General features: G+C 47.4%; 4 protein-coding genes across 4 annotated transcripts; 1 reads left to right on the forward strand and 3 right to left on the reverse strand.

The window, feature by feature from the left end:
• Positions 1-881: 881 nt before the first annotated feature.
• FSUBG_10889 (NAD+ kinase) lies at positions 882-2,447 on the reverse strand (the record flags this gene model as incomplete). The annotated part of the gene is made up of 1 exon (XM_036675513.1): positions 882-2,447. One exon carries the CDS (start codon positions 2,445-2,447, stop codon positions 882-884), a length of 1,566 nt encoding a protein of 521 aa, XP_036533654.1.
• A 4,062-nt stretch (positions 2,448-6,509) lies between these two features.
• FSUBG_10890 (RRP46-like protein) lies at positions 6,510-7,371 on the reverse strand (the record flags this gene model as incomplete). The annotated part of the gene is made up of 3 exons (XM_036675515.1): positions 6,510-6,911; positions 6,965-7,122; positions 7,182-7,371. The coding sequence occupies 3 exons, from the start codon at positions 7,369-7,371 to the stop codon at positions 6,510-6,512; spliced, it is 750 nt and encodes a 249-aa protein (XP_036533655.1).
• A 403-nt stretch (positions 7,372-7,774) lies between these two features.
• FSUBG_10891 (serine threonine phosphatase 2A activator 2) lies at positions 7,775-9,058 on the forward strand (the record flags this gene model as incomplete). The annotated part of the gene is made up of 1 exon (XM_036675516.1): positions 7,775-9,058. The coding sequence occupies one exon, from the start codon at positions 7,775-7,777 to the stop codon at positions 9,056-9,058; it is 1,284 nt and encodes a 427-aa protein (XP_036533656.1).
• A 3,000-nt stretch (positions 9,059-12,058) lies between these two features.
• FSUBG_10892 (uncharacterized protein) lies at positions 12,059-13,654 on the reverse strand (the record flags this gene model as incomplete). Its single annotated transcript, XM_036675517.1, has 1 exon — positions 12,059-13,654. The coding sequence occupies one exon, from the start codon at positions 13,652-13,654 to the stop codon at positions 12,059-12,061; it is 1,596 nt and encodes a 531-aa protein (XP_036533657.1).
• Positions 13,655-15,799: the final 2,145 nt, after the last annotated feature.

Genomic DNA, 15,799 nt, shown 5'->3' on the forward strand with positions numbered 1-15,799 from the left:
TGGCTCACACGAGTCTGGTTCTCGATGTTTACAGCTGTATAATGTTCGGTTAAGTCCTGATTCATGGCGGTACGGGATTTGGGATTTGGGATAGAGTTCGGCGCCTGGAATTTGTGCTTGTAAATATCTTCGTATTCACATACTGTTACTTCATGTGACGGAGAACGGAGCTAGTCACTTGGCTTCCTGGATGGAAGAAGAATTGACAATAAGAGACTGTCTCACAGGACCATCAAGGAAAGATTCAGTTTGCCACTTGAAATGATGTTCAATGATGACCAGTAAAGAATGATATTGTAAGAGCCCTTGTGCAAAACCCGTGATTACAGAAGAAAGGACAGTCGTCGCTCATGGATAACTCAAGCAGATAAGCATATTCAGAAGTCTATCGAAATTGAAGTAGCAACCTGGATTTGCTCGATATTCCTACGAAATATATTCATATTAAATTCTTATGACCGTCTCAAGGCACTCGAGACTATTGCTTATATTACTCCCCGAGGCATCATAGGAATTCGTGTCAGCCAATCTCATAATGTCCTTCTTTCGTTGCTTCAAAGTTGAAGGGGCACTAGGCGTTGAGTGAGTTTTCGAGATTACGCTTATCCCTTGACGGGTATCTTGCTGTTGAGCTATGTGGCTACATATCGTGTATTGTCTTGACCAGATCATAATTTGTCTTACATCTAAATGTCTAAATATTTCCCACTATAGTTCCAAAATCATACCACTTTGCCATTGCGCTTATATCAAAATGAAGAAAAAGCTGATCTATATCATTGTACCCAGATCATCTGAAATGACAGACAATAATTGTAACGCCGCCAACACCATGCCTAAAACCAGCTCTTATCCAAGGCCGCTGATGCCATACATTTTCCTCACATACCCAGAAGGCTCATTTGCCGACGGATGGGGCTGGCACTGACACTCCCATCTTCACTTGCGTAGCATGCACTGTCGGTGTCAATGTCCCAGCCGATATCGTCATCATCGTTGCAACTATCTCCGGTGTCGGCATCGAATGGCTTCTGTGCGGAAGCTCTAACGTTCCAGCGAAGAGTACGGCTCACGCTGTCAAACCACTCTGTATCGGTGCGTGTCACAGTAGGGAAGGGGTACTGAGAGGCAGTGATTGTGACGTGGTCACCTTGTCGCAGCTCGAGTCGACCCTTGCCATCAAAAGCGCAATAGGCAGTGGCTCGAGAATTCCGAGGAACAACAACTCGAAGAGCCATGGTATCAGAAAGAACCATGGGTCGGAACGACAGGGTGTGAGGGCAGATAGGTGTAAGAAGGATGGCAGGAATGTCAGGGTGAACAAGAGCGCCACCGGCAGATAAAGAATATGCTGTAGAGCCAGTTGGGGTGGAGAAGATGCAACCATCTGCTTGTACAACAGTGAGGAGTTCATCATCACCATAGAGCTCCAGGTTGGACACATAGGGGGAAGGACCACGATCGATGACGAGTTCGTTAAGAACCTCGAATTGCTCAGGTTCTTCAAGCTTGGGTGCGTCCAAGGCACCGGCTCCACGGTTGCTGCGATGAACAGTACACGTGAAGCGCATGCGGAGGTTGATCTTCATGCCATCATCACCCATTACTCTGTTGAGATGTTCTTTATACTTCTCAAACTCAAATGTGGTCATGAAACCTAGACTTCCCAGACTGAATGAGAGCACAGGAGGTACAATGCGCTGGAAGAGCCATGAGGTGAAGAGGACGGTACCATCGCCACCAAGAGTCAAGACAAGATCGAACTTCTCAGGCTGACTCCAGCACAAATCGGGTGTCCAGTACTTGAGCATGTGCTGGAAGCGCGGGTTCTCGGCAAGGAGACCAGATGAGTCGAAACGTCGTGAGGTGCGAAGCTTAGCATCGACGTAGACGTTCACGCCGAGGTCGGAGCCATAACGTGGGGTTCGCAGAAGCCAGCCGGCAAGCTCGCGAGTAAGGTAGACGAGCTGGTTGTCGCGTGCCTTGGTGACAATCATGATGTTGCGGACTGCACGCTTGATGGGACGACGCTGAAGCTGCTTTGAAACCTCTCGGACACCAGTTGCAGTCGCGACAAGACGCGAATGTGACATGGAAACATCATTCTTGATTTCCTCGAGGACCTTGCCGATGTCGACAGCATCAGCAAATCGTTGATGGTAGAAACATGGCGACTGCAAAGTTGAGGCGAGAATGGTAGCGGCCATATCAGATGAAGTTGTGTCATTGCTAGAGGTGGAAGTGTAAGTCCGGGCGGTGTTGGGAGTGTTAATGGCGCCCGTGGTCAAGCGAGACTTGGCGAGGTCATTGAGGGCATCGGTTAGGCTTTGCGAAGGCGTGGCAGCAGCAGAGTTCTTGGAAACACTCGTGAAGCCAGGTAGAGGGCCAGCTGAAGAGGCTGGTGGAGAGTTAGACTCTGAAGGTTCCGTCTGGCGAAGAGAAGGCATGTTTGTGTGTGGGAGTGCGAGTGACAAAGCGTCGGGTTTGTTATGTCGGATCACCGAAGCCAAAGCCCTCGGGCCAGAATTAGACCGAAGTGCCTCTTTCTGAGTTGAAGAAGACGAAGCTGATTGATCTGCAGTTGACGAGGGTAATGGTGAAGCGGAAGATTGTGAAGAGGGTGAGTTCAATGAAGTTGTATCTTTTGGGGCAGATGACAAAGTAGAGGCTCCACAATCTTCCAGGAGAGCTTGAGGTTTTAAACGATCCGAGACTGACAACGACAAAGGGGATGGGGACAATGTTGAGAACACACTTGGCAGCTGAACTTCTAATTGTGTGGTCTGAACAGTGTCCGAGCTTGAACTTGTATCGGCGAGTGTGCTCCTCTTATTATGGACAGGTGAATGGGAAGAGCGAGCAGGAGACAAGCAATACCCGTTGTCTCGGGGGCTGCCAAGAGCTGGGTGGAGAGCCGTGGGAGACATTACGCCTGTCATACTTCCGTTGCTGCTGGCGGAGGAGGCTACCTAGGTAAGGTACTTGGGTCGGTAGACTTGGAGTGGAGGGGCAAAGGAATTGGTGGACGCGGCCCTGTAAGTGACCTGTAACGTGGAACGGATGGGGGATGTTAGACCAGGACCCTAAATAGGATAGAATCCCAAAATTAAATGGGGTCCAATGTGACGAGCACGCGATGTCTCTCGTTGTCTCTGTTTTTTATCGTGTGCTTTCCCACACAATACTTGATTATTCACCCGACTTTTGCTCAAGTGGACTTGATCACTGCTAAGTGAGTTTCTTGATGAATCCTGGCGGCGATAAGCAATAAGCTTGGCCGATGGGATTTCCGACACAGGTGAGCGGGCCGCGGAGACAAGCGGAGAAAAGCTTCGGAGTTGATAAGTGTGAATGACAATGCAATGCAGTACTTGTAACCGTATCAGGTACAGTACCGACCACGTTCCGACGATCGAATCTCAGCACACAAGGAGTGAACCCTCCAGGGGCTGGCCTGACAAAGCAAGATACAGATGACGTCGCAGTGCAATTCTGCTGTTACCTCTCGATTCCCCTGTGATCCCGCGGATGGAATACAAGGATATGCTGATAGAGCGCGATTGATGTACTGAATCAATCAGTCACCATTTACCCTGGATATCAAGATATTAATAGACTCTCGTCCAACAATCTCGCCTCGATGCAGCGCAGTGCGGCAGGGTTGTAGAATATCCAATTAGGAAAAACGGTAGCAGCCCACTCTTGGAAATCGAAAAATCGAGAAAATCGAAAAGTGATATCCGTAACCCCCGTGACGAGCTATCTTTCTGACCGTTGCCAAATCTCGTCGAGAACCCCAGCCTGTTGCGGGGATGAGACACCCACTCACGGAGATACGCCAGGGATGTCGATAGCTTCTTAAGACGCAAGAGCCGAGCCGAGCGGGAGGGACACACCGCTATTGGTGGTGCTTGTGATGAGAATCCTTAGTCGCAGCAATACAGTATGCACGTGGGTGATGTGAGCAGCTGGGATCAAGCACCAAGAGACTGGTTAGACTAGATCCTGAGGTTGTTGGTCGTGTTGTTGGTCGTGTTGTTGGTTGATCTTGTTGGTCGCAGTGTTCGGCTGCCGACTTTATGTGTTGCTCAAATTCAACGTCACCGCGGCGGCAGTTGACTCAAGGTTGAGGCTGGGAAAAGAACCTTCTTTTCCAATCCACAAAGTGCAACCGGAATTTCGGGAAGAAACAGCGAAGAGCCACACAAAGAAAAGAAGCAAGGCAAGGATTCCGGGATCTCTTTTGGCTGCAGTGCAGATGTAACACAACACTACGCGGCCGCCAGTCCAAAGCTGCAAGCCACAAATATGTGATGTAAGTTTTCAACGACCAGCGAAGAAGATAGGTTGTCGAGCAGATTCAGCCCTCAAAAATAGTATAAGAACCAACAGGTTAAATTACTTGGCGCCAATGGGAGGGATGTGACAAAGTAGACAGAGACGCAGCAAGCGACCAAGAATGTTGGTAACCAAGCGAAGGAATAAATAAAAAAAGAGGCCGTAAGCGAGAGGCGACGATGAAAAGTAAAGTGGGCGATTTTGCACGAGACTCACAGAGTCTTGTCGGCGAACGCGTGATTACAATCAATGTAAATAAAAGAACAAAATATGAGTGCTCGAAGGAGAGTGTTGAGACCGGCTACCGAACCCAAGAATTTGCTGTGTGCTCTAGCTGGGCTTTAATACTCTGACTTCATTTTCCTTGAGTGTGTTTTCGAATATCGCGAGCTATAAAACCTGCCTATATCCCCTGTGTTTTAGCTCCAGGGTCCCAGCTTTGGGGGAAAAGGAAAGGCTCCCGTCGTGGATAGTCCAGCCCCTTCCACTGGAGGGTCGACCCCGGTAACCCCTTTCTCAGCCTAGAACTCCTTGTCACAAAATCTTTTCCCTCGTCTAGCGCCTGTTGAGACGTCAATTGGAAACCATGTTGCAGTGTCTGACTCTCTGTACAGGGAGCCAACTATGTGGTTGTAAGCTAAGCGAATTAGCAAGTACTATGCTAGTGTCAACAAGGCAGGAGAAACAACAAATAATATGTATTCCTTAATCGATGTCAATAAATCATATCATGTAATTGTTAATGTTCTAGATCCTGAACAAATGGGTCTATAGCCTAGCCGCGGCTCAACTCAACCACTTAACTACGGAGTACACTTCTCTGTTATAACCGTGCGGGAAAGTGGAACAAACAGTTGTCAAGTGGGCACCGTCTTGCTTTTCAACGGTTCAATGGCAGATTTCCCCAGTTTGTTGATTCATTGTCTCAGTAGTGCCCAGTGCTCCCTCTCTCTCTATGCCTATAGTGGCTTAATCGTTTTGGATCCAACGATGATGCCATGTATGTAGTTTAGAAGAGTTTGGCATATGAACAACGGATATACAATGTTTGTCATCTTGATGTTCACATTCTAGTCCTTTTTCTTCTGTAGATCGTCAACCTCGGACCCCGAGCTTACTCGTTGTAACCTTAGTTGTGATAAACCTTTAGCGATTGTGACACCGGTATCAGTACTCGTGGCGCCAAGCTAGGTAACAGGATGTTTACCAAACATGTCGGTGAAATCTTGAAGGCGATAACCAATGTAACATCGTTGGGCAAAGGCGTGGCAATTCGTCTCAGCTTCTAAACTTCAACTCAGCTCTTGTTGAGCGTCCACAGATCTAGGCATGTACAGTCCGCAGGGGTATCAAATGTGCATTTCCGCGATTATTTAGGTATTTTTTGCTACAATAGAATTACAAATACTAATAAGATATCATATACTCAGTAGATCAATAGAGATAATTCTAGGCTAATCTATATCTATTTTACAGCAGATTAGCTACTAATTGAAGTACCAGATTTAACATTTGATACCCCTGGGGGCTGTACGTATTCGAAAACATTGCTAAATACCATGTTAGGTAATTGCAAGGGGATATCATATCTGACTGGACAGTTGTCATCTCAATGCAAACCCCAGTGTTTGTCACCCCCCTGTTAGAGAACATAAAAGCGCATCACGTCTTAGAGTATCAAGTTACGATAACCAACCAGCTACGGTAAAACACGATCGTGAAAATGTGAACTCGAAAATGTTGCGAAATCCAATGGCATCTTTGATCCTTCGTAAACAGATTCGACCCCCGAATCGGCCTGAGACCGCCCATACAATTTCTGATGCCGTGGTGAAACACACAACCAGGAACTTGTCCACTGAGGAGCCACCATATCCAGAGCTTACCCGATAGCAGCCCGGATCAGAAAATCCCGAGACTCTGCCAACTATACTTGGCGGTTTTAATACTAGTAAATTGGTCGTTTTGATCGTTGAGGGTTTGACCCTCTTTCTCAGGATTGAGGTTGGCCTCAAAGTGCGGTAAGCCTTCGCCACGTGCTGACGCTGAGATTTATCAGGTTGGTAAGCCAGCCGAGGCTGGGCGCCTAGACGAGAGTTTGATTATCATCTTGGCGGGAGAAGCATGTTGGAAATACCGAGCGTGGGATATCATGCACATGATTTGGTGTATCATTTCCAGTAGAGATCCTCCGCCACCTTCGCTTCCATGACAGAGCGGATGAACTGTCTCATGCTTCTTGACTCGTCATCGCCGGACATGGTTGTATCGAAACCAGGCTGTTGATGCTCGCAACATATACGTTGTCCAAGCTGAAGAACATTGGCCCATTCAGCGGGAGTGAAGGCGCCCTCGCTCTCCGACAAGAGCAACTCATTATGAGAAGTAAAACCGAGAACGTGAACTGACTTGGCATGATCAATATCAACAGCGCTTGGATCGACGATGATGGGCTTGCCCTCCTCTTCTGGAACAGCAAGAAGGGTCGCCACGCCAATACTCTTCAGAGGGATGGCAGCACTGAGGAGTCCCAGGATGGCAGAGTGCAGAAGTGCAGGAATGATAGGGAGATTCTGCAACGAGCATTAGCTTATCGGTACCACCAAAGTTTGACATTGAAGCCTACCAACTGTGCCTGGACCAGTTTTGCGTTGACGTAGGCATTCTCAGGTGTCTCCGCAACCTGAAGAGTGATCTGGATCACACACCGAGGATAGTCTCTCACAGGGATAAGTTGCCTAATCGCTGCCTGCATGATTGACTCAAGCTGTCTCTCACGGGTCCCTGTTGCAAAATGCATGAGGAATTGTTATTTCTGTAACAAGGGATGTGGGGGATCTCACCTCCAACGCCAGCGGCAGGACGGACAATGACGTCCACTAGAGCCTCGAAGGCATTCTCATCTCGTCTTTGGGCTTCTACGGGGCCGTTGACGGCGGCTATCACGGCATATCCCCCGTATGAGAACGTCACAGAGCCGTCGGCCTTGGCTAGGTGTGACAGCTCTGCTGCAGGTTCAGCTAAAGGAGCCATTGTTGTTGGTGTTGAGACGATTTAGTCGTTTAAGGCTGGAAATTTTCTGGTGTTTTTGGAGTTTAGCTCAGGCCTAGCGCACGGGATAAATGTTAATGAAGTGGCAGGCGACCTAAGGTTGGATTCTGAAAATATGTTTAAGAGAGGTAACACAGAGGAGGAAAAATGAATGAACGGAATTTAGCAAAAGAGTGAGTTCTCCAGAGTTTCCATGAGTTTGTTGGCTCAATATCGAAGTTATGGATTTCTTGATAGTGGGGCAGTTTATAAGCTACCCGCAGAGGTGGCTGCCAATCATGGGTCCACAACTCATGACATGCAGTCTTCACGATACACTCGATGAACCTCCATTCTACATCTACATCTACATCTGCCTATCAACAATAGATCGACTCTTATCAGCATGGAATCGCAAGCTTCTACCCAAACTGCGCCATTACAAGGCGAAGCATCATCAATACCAAATCTTAAAGACCGACTTCCGAAGCTCGAACCTCGAAAGCGACGCTCAGCTACCTCCAATCCTACTCCCATTCCCGAAACACCCGCCTTACCAACGCCACCCGATACGTCCGACTGGGCTTTCAAGACACCATCGCGAAGAATCTTATCCAAAAAGGATCATGATATCTTCTTGTCTTCACCAACATATAAGCTCATTACGGCCTGGGTATTTGGGCTAGCAGAGTCTGTGGTCGGCACTCCCAACTCTGCAGTTCGAGACGCCGACCTGAGCAGCCCTATCAAGGTCATAATACATATCCTCGATGAGACGGAGCAGCTTGTAGCTAAATCACCCCCGAATGAACAAGGTGGATCAAGATTTGGTAACAAGGCGTTCCGCGGCCTTCTCGAGCTTGCGCAAAGCAACAGTGCAGCTTGGCATCGAGATATCGGCGTCCAAGACGAGGGAGCTATCGCCGAGCTCTCCACATACTTCTGCCAGTCTTTCGGTAACGGAAACCGAATCGACTATGGATCTGGTCATGAGTTGAACTTCATGATTTGGCTCCTTTGCCTTTACCAGCTGGGTTTGTTAGAGCAACCCGACTTCAAACCCCTCGTTCTCCGTGTATTCGTGCGCTACCTTGAGGTGATGCGTGTCATCCAGATGACTTATTACCTTGAGCCTGCGGGATCACATGGAGTTTGGGGACTTGATGATTACCAGTTTCTCCCTTTTCTTTTCGGTGCCACACAGCTTTTGCACCACCCATACATTACCCCAAGAGCTATCCACCAAGACCTTACCCTTGAGGAGTTCGGTCACGACTACATGTATCTTGGTCAGGTCAGCTTCGTAAACAGCACAAAGACCGTCAAGGGTCTAAGATGGCACAGTCCCATGCTTGACGATATCTCATCGGCGAGATCGTGGACAAAGATTGATGGTGGCATGCGTCGCATGTTCGTTGCTGAAGTCTTGGGAAAGCTGCCCGTAATGCAGCATTTCCTCTTTGGATCTCTCGTGCCAGCAGCAGATGGCATGAGCGAAGACACAGGTACGGGTGAAGACGAGAATGCCGAAAATGATCCACATGAAGGCCACGACCACACTAGAAAGGCCCACGATGGCACAGGTTGGGGTGATTGCTGTGGTATCAAGGTTCCGAGTAGTATCGCTGCTGCCCAAGAGTTGAAGAAGAGGGGTGATGATCAGGGATTGCGAAGAATTCCATTCGACTAATGTCGCAACGCTAAATCAGCGATCAATACAGATTCACCGGGGTTATAGACTTGTACTTCGCACCGTGGTCTTATGACACTTTACACTCCGTATGAAAATAATGAATGGTGTCTTAATAGTCATTTGGCTTATATTCTAACTAGCCACTCAAGCTCCGTGGTTCAGAGTTCGTCACATGGAGTATTACAAAACGAATGGTTTGCAGTAAGAGAACCATGAGAGATCACGCGAGATCTAAGCTCTATTAAGTTCAGAATCTTAGGCCTATCCAAATTACCTTACTAAGAAATGTTGGCTGTAATCCATCGTACAAACAAAGTGGTCAAACTCTCTAGGACAAGTCACCAGTAAAGTTACAGCGAACTCAGTCGATTTTCTTTAGCGGATGCAAGATACTCCAAAACAATCTGAAAGGCTTAAAGAGGCCAAGGGAGTTAACAATATATAAACTCGACGAGGTTCAGGCTCTGGCAAAGGGTGCGGAAGCTCTTCATGACATTCTTCCCCAAGTGTGGAGAAAGACAAACATTGGATAAAAGACTCGAAGGTAACCAACTTATCAGGATTCAGAATAAACTGATTTGAGAGAGGAGGCCATCAAGCTTATAGACAAGTTCCTCAAGTCAAAGCTAAGCTCGAAGATAGACTGCGTCCAGATTTTAACGTTGTAGGGGTAAAGCACCAGAGGCAACCATGCTGGTTAGAGACTTCAGATGCTGTTAACAATACATTAGAACCTATTTCTAATTATGCTTGCCCAGATAGATAACCCAATCCTGCCTGGGGATTTTGTTCAATCTCTGATCAACGTGGCTGTTACTTTCGCTCACCATAGCGAAAGCAACACTCGTCGGTCGCTCTCTAAAAGCTGTCGGGGTCTAGGAACACAATGAAAAAGAGGCGTTAGAGAACCCACAACTTCATATGATAGGGAGAATTCAGTGGTTTCTTTATCGTTGCCTTTTCGCTTCCTGGTGCAAAGGTATTGGGTCTTCTGGCTGTTTTATGGGTGACCACTGGGCGATTATTGATTTCCACCATCGCACTTCGCGAGTGGCAAAGTTGACATCCAATCCTGATGAAGGGGGGCCCAGACCTCAGAACGCCCCCTAAATAGTCTCAACGGATCAAAGATTCATTAGAGACGTGAAAACTTTGGCTGGATGTTCCCGGCCCAGGATGATCGAGTGTAGAGAGAGAATCTGAGATCCATTGTAGAAGCGTGCCGCAAACTTTTAACCAAAAAGGAGACATTCAAAGGTATCATTCGGTGAATATTTGAGTGTTATCTTTTTGTTGTGCCGTCGATTTCTTCTCGGAAAAGAATATCAGCACTGATATCTCCCGAGGAAGCCAGTTTAAGCCCTATCATGGCAAGCCCAATAACAAACAGTCCGAGGTCGTGAATGTTCTATTACTCAACACTCTTCTTGCAACCAGGATAAAAGAGAGATACATATAGAGGAATGATATGAGATCTCTACGGAGTGACCCAGTATGTACAATTGCCTCTGGAAATAACAAGCTTCTTTATTCGACTCGAGTTTATCCAAAACTTGTCTATACGTAAGGCACTTGACTCTGTGGTCGAGAAGACAATGAATGACAGGTCTCGAAAGCTATCGTAAACGCAACAGGTCACACTCAATATGAAATTCGTTATGGATCTGATCTTTCCAATCAGTAGAATAGATGGCGGTGAAGATAGCCCTCGAAACTTACAGGCCCGGGACTCGTTCCTACAACACTTCGTATCTGAGATCTTCGAGATATATGATTGCCAGAGTACTCAAAGAGTTCCATCGCTCAAGTAATAGTCGGCGCCTACTAGGTATGTTGCACGTAATTATTCAGCAAGTTTCGAGCTGATCTACTATTGAGCTCCTGCTATTGCCAGTCAGCTTTCGATATCTCCTCATCCCCTTATGAGTTGCTCAAATTCTCTGAGTGAGGACAAATTACGTAGACTAACAATTGAATATATGCATACATACGGAAGAGCCACTGTCAGTTACTGGGGTCGAAAGGGATGCTCTCCTCTGACCGCGAAGAGATGGCAGGCTTGAAATGATCGCCTGGAGTTTTCGTGATCTCTTGAGCAAACCTTTAATGGGCGGAGGGACCATGCCCTGGTTTTAGGCTCTATCAATGTTTCAATCTAGATAATAGACTAGACGTGACTGTCCAAGAATATATCACGGTCAGCTTCCACTGCGGCTGGACTGACTGATAATAGATAAGGCTCTCATGGATATGTTGTGATTATCCCCCTTTCACCCATATTCCCCAGTCAGGCTCTTTCAGTTCTACTTTTGTCTATACGTGATATACTCTGTAGTCCCATTAACTTCTTTGGAGCTTCCAAAGTCCCATAGTTGATTCATTGTTCTTCGCTATCATTTGTCCTGGTAATATTGCCCGTATGTTTCAAGCACGAACAGGGATAACGGGTAGCAATCGAAGGAGGTGGTTTCAAATGGCAGTCATATTCCCAAGAGAACCTTCAACGCTGGCACCAGTAAGAACTCAAATGGCATGAAGAGAGGTATTAAGAAGTTTTGTTCATTTGTACTGTCATAGTGGGTTTGGGCTGACTGAACATCTCATTGCTTTCCCTAACCATAACGCATCAAGCATCAAGTATAGTTCATCTACACATTGCCTATCAATGGCTTCTAGATGACAAACTATTACCGAACCTTACGTGAGGCGTACTAACATTTCCTTCGTTGGTTCTATAACCACATTCCTCAAAATTGGTGCCGGTGTACAAAAGCGACCTGGCAATATCAATCGTGACGCCCATTCATGATTGTAACGTGTAACGAAAATCGACAAGTGACCGCCCGTTGTGGTATCTTGAATCAAACAAATAAACGCAAAAGTTGCAATAAAATCGTAGCGAAGCATGACCTGCTCGCATAAAAGACAAATGAAATGAAGTCGTGTAAACATATCTCGTTGTGGTGAAGTTTGTAAGGATGAGACCTGATGTTAGCCTCACAGACGCCCATTTCGCTGGGATGGCATTGGGCCTGTCTCTTCTGATTGGTAGCAACGCGATTGAGGCTCTCGGAGTCTATTCGTTACATGGATGTCCACGAGCATTTCGACAAGCGCCTCCGCATCCTTGTGAACGTTGACAAGATCGGCAGGGCCAGAAGAAATCCCAAGTAGGCTACCGTCAGCTCGCGGTTTTCGATATGCCGCGAAAATGATTCCACGGTCAGTGTTCATAGATTGAACAGAGGATGTTGAAGAAGAAGAGTTTCTCGAGATGACAGAGCCCCCTCTTGAACACTCGCCAGTGTAGAAAGCACAGGCATAACCTCGCGCAAATTCATCGTTACGGACCTCCTTTGCTCGATACTCAATCCAACCTGGAGTCTTCAAAATCTTACTATGAGCTGTTGTTGATATTTGAAAAGGTAGGTTGACATTTTCCAGTCCATAAGCGGCGAGGAGACGACCAGACAAGGGTCCAAATTTCTTGCTTTGTGAGTTCATGCTGGTGGGACTTTCGGAATTGATTCGCTCATAGTCAGTCCATAAGTTGACCACGTACACGAGATCGAAGTTGTAGCGTTTAGCAATCCTAGCCGCCTCAAATGCTGCAGCAGTTGCAGGTTTGCTTGCATAAGGGGGGGTGAGTGTAAGGAGGGAAGAACGAGGTGAATCGGGGGCAGAAGGGGCAGTGGCGTATGTTGATGTCTCTACCGCATCCGCATCTGCGGGGGCCGATTCAGCAATGTCATCATCACTCAGGTTGAAAAACTCGTTGAAGTCTGGTTCTCGGAGTGTAGAGCTTGTGATGGAGAGCCTGTTTGTGGTGTCTTCCAGACTAGCCTGACTGATGGCTTTTCGGAGTGGCCTCTGATCCAGACTTTTGGTAAAATGGCGGCGAATGTCCCTGCAAACTGCCCTATTCAGAAAGTCGATAGACTTGGATGCTCGAAGTTGAGCAATGTGAACCGGACGAAGCTCTGGTGAAGACTCTGGCGTCGGAGGCTTCTGGGAAGGCAATGCCGGAAGCTTTTTGTCGCGGAAATACTGAGGGCTGCAGGCACCCTCATCTTCCAGGTCTGAGGACGGGGGTGTATGAAGCCGCGAAGTTCTAGTTGCAGGCTTTTTCGAAGGTCGCAATGGAAGGCTACGCTCACTAGGGGCTTCCATGGATGATTTTGGATCACAGGTAGATGAAGAAGCAGATGTTTCTCCCTGACGGGTTGGAGGTCGCGGAAATTGATAAACATCAAAGTCGTCTAGGAAGGAATCGTCTTGTGTAGGCATGAAAGAAGCCTTGAGAGGGGAGTACTGTAACTTATGCGAATTTGAGAAGCGCGTGGGGCTTTGGGCGTGCATCAAGTCAACTCGATGAGGAGAAAGAGGAGCAGTTAGAGATGGAACTCGATTGCCCGGCTGCTTTCTTACTTCCTCTCGCGCCGCCATGCGACTTGTCTTCGGGCGAATAAAAGAAGGTGAAGGAAACTGAGGTATTGTTGGAAGGTTAGAAGCAGGCTCAACTGAATCGGTCGAGGCGGCTGGCGTCTTCTTCTTGGCGAAGAAGCGCTCGAGGCTTCCGAAACCATTGGCCATATTGAACCTTTGGTCAGTGAAGAGGCAATTTAACGTTGCGCAGGATGCCTGTGTCGAGTGGTGTTAGCGAAGTGAAAGATAGCATTGAGCGCACCTCGTGCATGGAGGTGTACGAAACGAAGGAATTGGGTTGTAACGTACCAGTTCTGATGCAGTGAAGACTTATCAGTGGAGGAAATGAAGAGGCAAGCCGTAGGCCGAAGCGACCTTTGGGGTGAATCAGAGTCACTCGCGGTGGAAATTGGTGTTTTTGTGTGAACAAGGCAAAACAGTTCAGACTGGAATTGAAGCTGAATGGCGCTAGATGTTCGAGACTGATTCGGGTGTGACTGTATCAAACAGTGACGAAGGGAGAATCGCAGGAAGTAGGATAGTTCATGACCACAAGGGCGGATGCAATCAGTTGGATTCCGGACGCAGACCTGCGTGCTCTTCGAGACGTTGGTTCGATGTGGACTGATGATCGAAGAACAATTGTATTCTAGTTTATGTGTTCCGAAGCGACAGGTACAGAATGGGTTGGTTCTGTCGAGCTTGATGCTGTACTATCCTGTCCTCGTCCTCGTTACTCTGCACTGTAATGCGAATTGCAACAGTGTAGAGCCTTGGGCTCTTTGTAACAATGAAATAGTGTGCTCCTGTTCTTGTAACAAGCGATCTGAAGGTTGATGTTGAGCTGTAAATAAAAAAATAATGGTTTTGTGCGAGGTGTGAGAGCAAAGGCAATTCGGTATGATGTGAGAAAGGTTGCACAGCAGGTGTAACGGAGCGAGTGAAGAGAGGGAAGGAACCTGAGGCTGTGTTTGTGTTACACGAGGCAAGAACCACCAAGAACGACCCGTAGCTCTCCTACCACGACTGTCGATGATGCAAATAAGCAGTAAAAAATGAGTTGAATGAATAAGGTCAGGTATGCTGTAATTTTAGCGATTTAAAACAGCAGGAATGTCCCTTCTTTCTACCATCATCCGTCAAAGGAAACAGCTCTGGGCTTCAGGGAGACTTTAAGCATCACTCAGTAAGGAATGACCAGCTCCAACGGTAGGACGTTGGAGGGTAAAACGTTTGTGGCTGCTGCGGGAGCAGGGATAGGGATACCAGCGCCCTTGTCAGCCCCACTTGGAGCAATTGAGCACACCATAGCTGACGCCGCTCCCCTGCACTCCCTCCAGATCCTCCCTAGGGCACGAACTCCCTTCAACTTCAGCACCCCCAGTACCCTTGCAAACTTGGGCTAGTCTTGTTCTGAACTCCTCAATAACGCCTGGATGCACCCATTGAGATTTGCTTGTGGTTTCTTTTCCTTTAAAGAAAAGAAACGGGCACACGCGCAGCAGAGACATATGGGAGAGACATGCTTGCCCGAGTGCCCGCAAGATAGCCACACTCTACCCAGTTTCGAATAGTCCGGAGATGTCCTTACGATGTTTTGCTTACTCGGGAGAAGAGAGGAAATTCAAGTTCGAGTGTAGGCAAACAATGACGATACTCGAAGAGAATGTTGTTTCCTACCCCTGTCTTCTATATCTGACCCAGGGCTCTTTCTCATCCCTGCCTTTCTGCGACTCGATCGCCTTGACACGGCAATTGAATTGCTCACCATGTACTCCGTAGGTTCCTTTCCACAAGGTACACGACGAACCATGCGCTCTGCCATTGATGTCACCACACATCTAGAGTGCTGATCCATTAGAGAAACCAGGTTTATCGCGCTCTGACGATGTTAGGATATGTTACGGAGAAGCGATACCACTGCCGGAGCGAACTAACAAGGGCCATCACTTTAGTCACTGCAAGGAGCGCGGCTCCTTGATCTCTCGGGGAGAGACCAGACCGCAGCTAATTTTCCCCCACGATACGAATACAGTACAGTGCCCTGAGCCAACGGTGGCGGATGATTTGCTTTTTTTCCCCGTCCAGATGCACCAAGTCCCTCCCAGGGTTGTCGTCGCTACTCACATGCAATTCTGACAAAAGTCCTGCTACGTACCGGCGAGTCATACCCGCACAGCTAGCTATGCGTTTAGTAATATTTCTTATTTATATAGCTAGTACTTATTAAATTAAGAAAAAAAGCTATTAAAAAAGGCATTTTAAATTAAAAAAATCTATAAAAAAGCTAATATTATTTAAAACTTAAAAACC

Source organism: Fusarium subglutinans, assembly GCF_013396075.1.
Source record: "Fusarium subglutinans strain NRRL 66333 chromosome Unknown NRRL66333_c0000194, whole genome shotgun sequence".
NCBI lineage: Eukaryota > Fungi > Ascomycota > Sordariomycetes > Hypocreales > Nectriaceae > Fusarium > Fusarium subglutinans.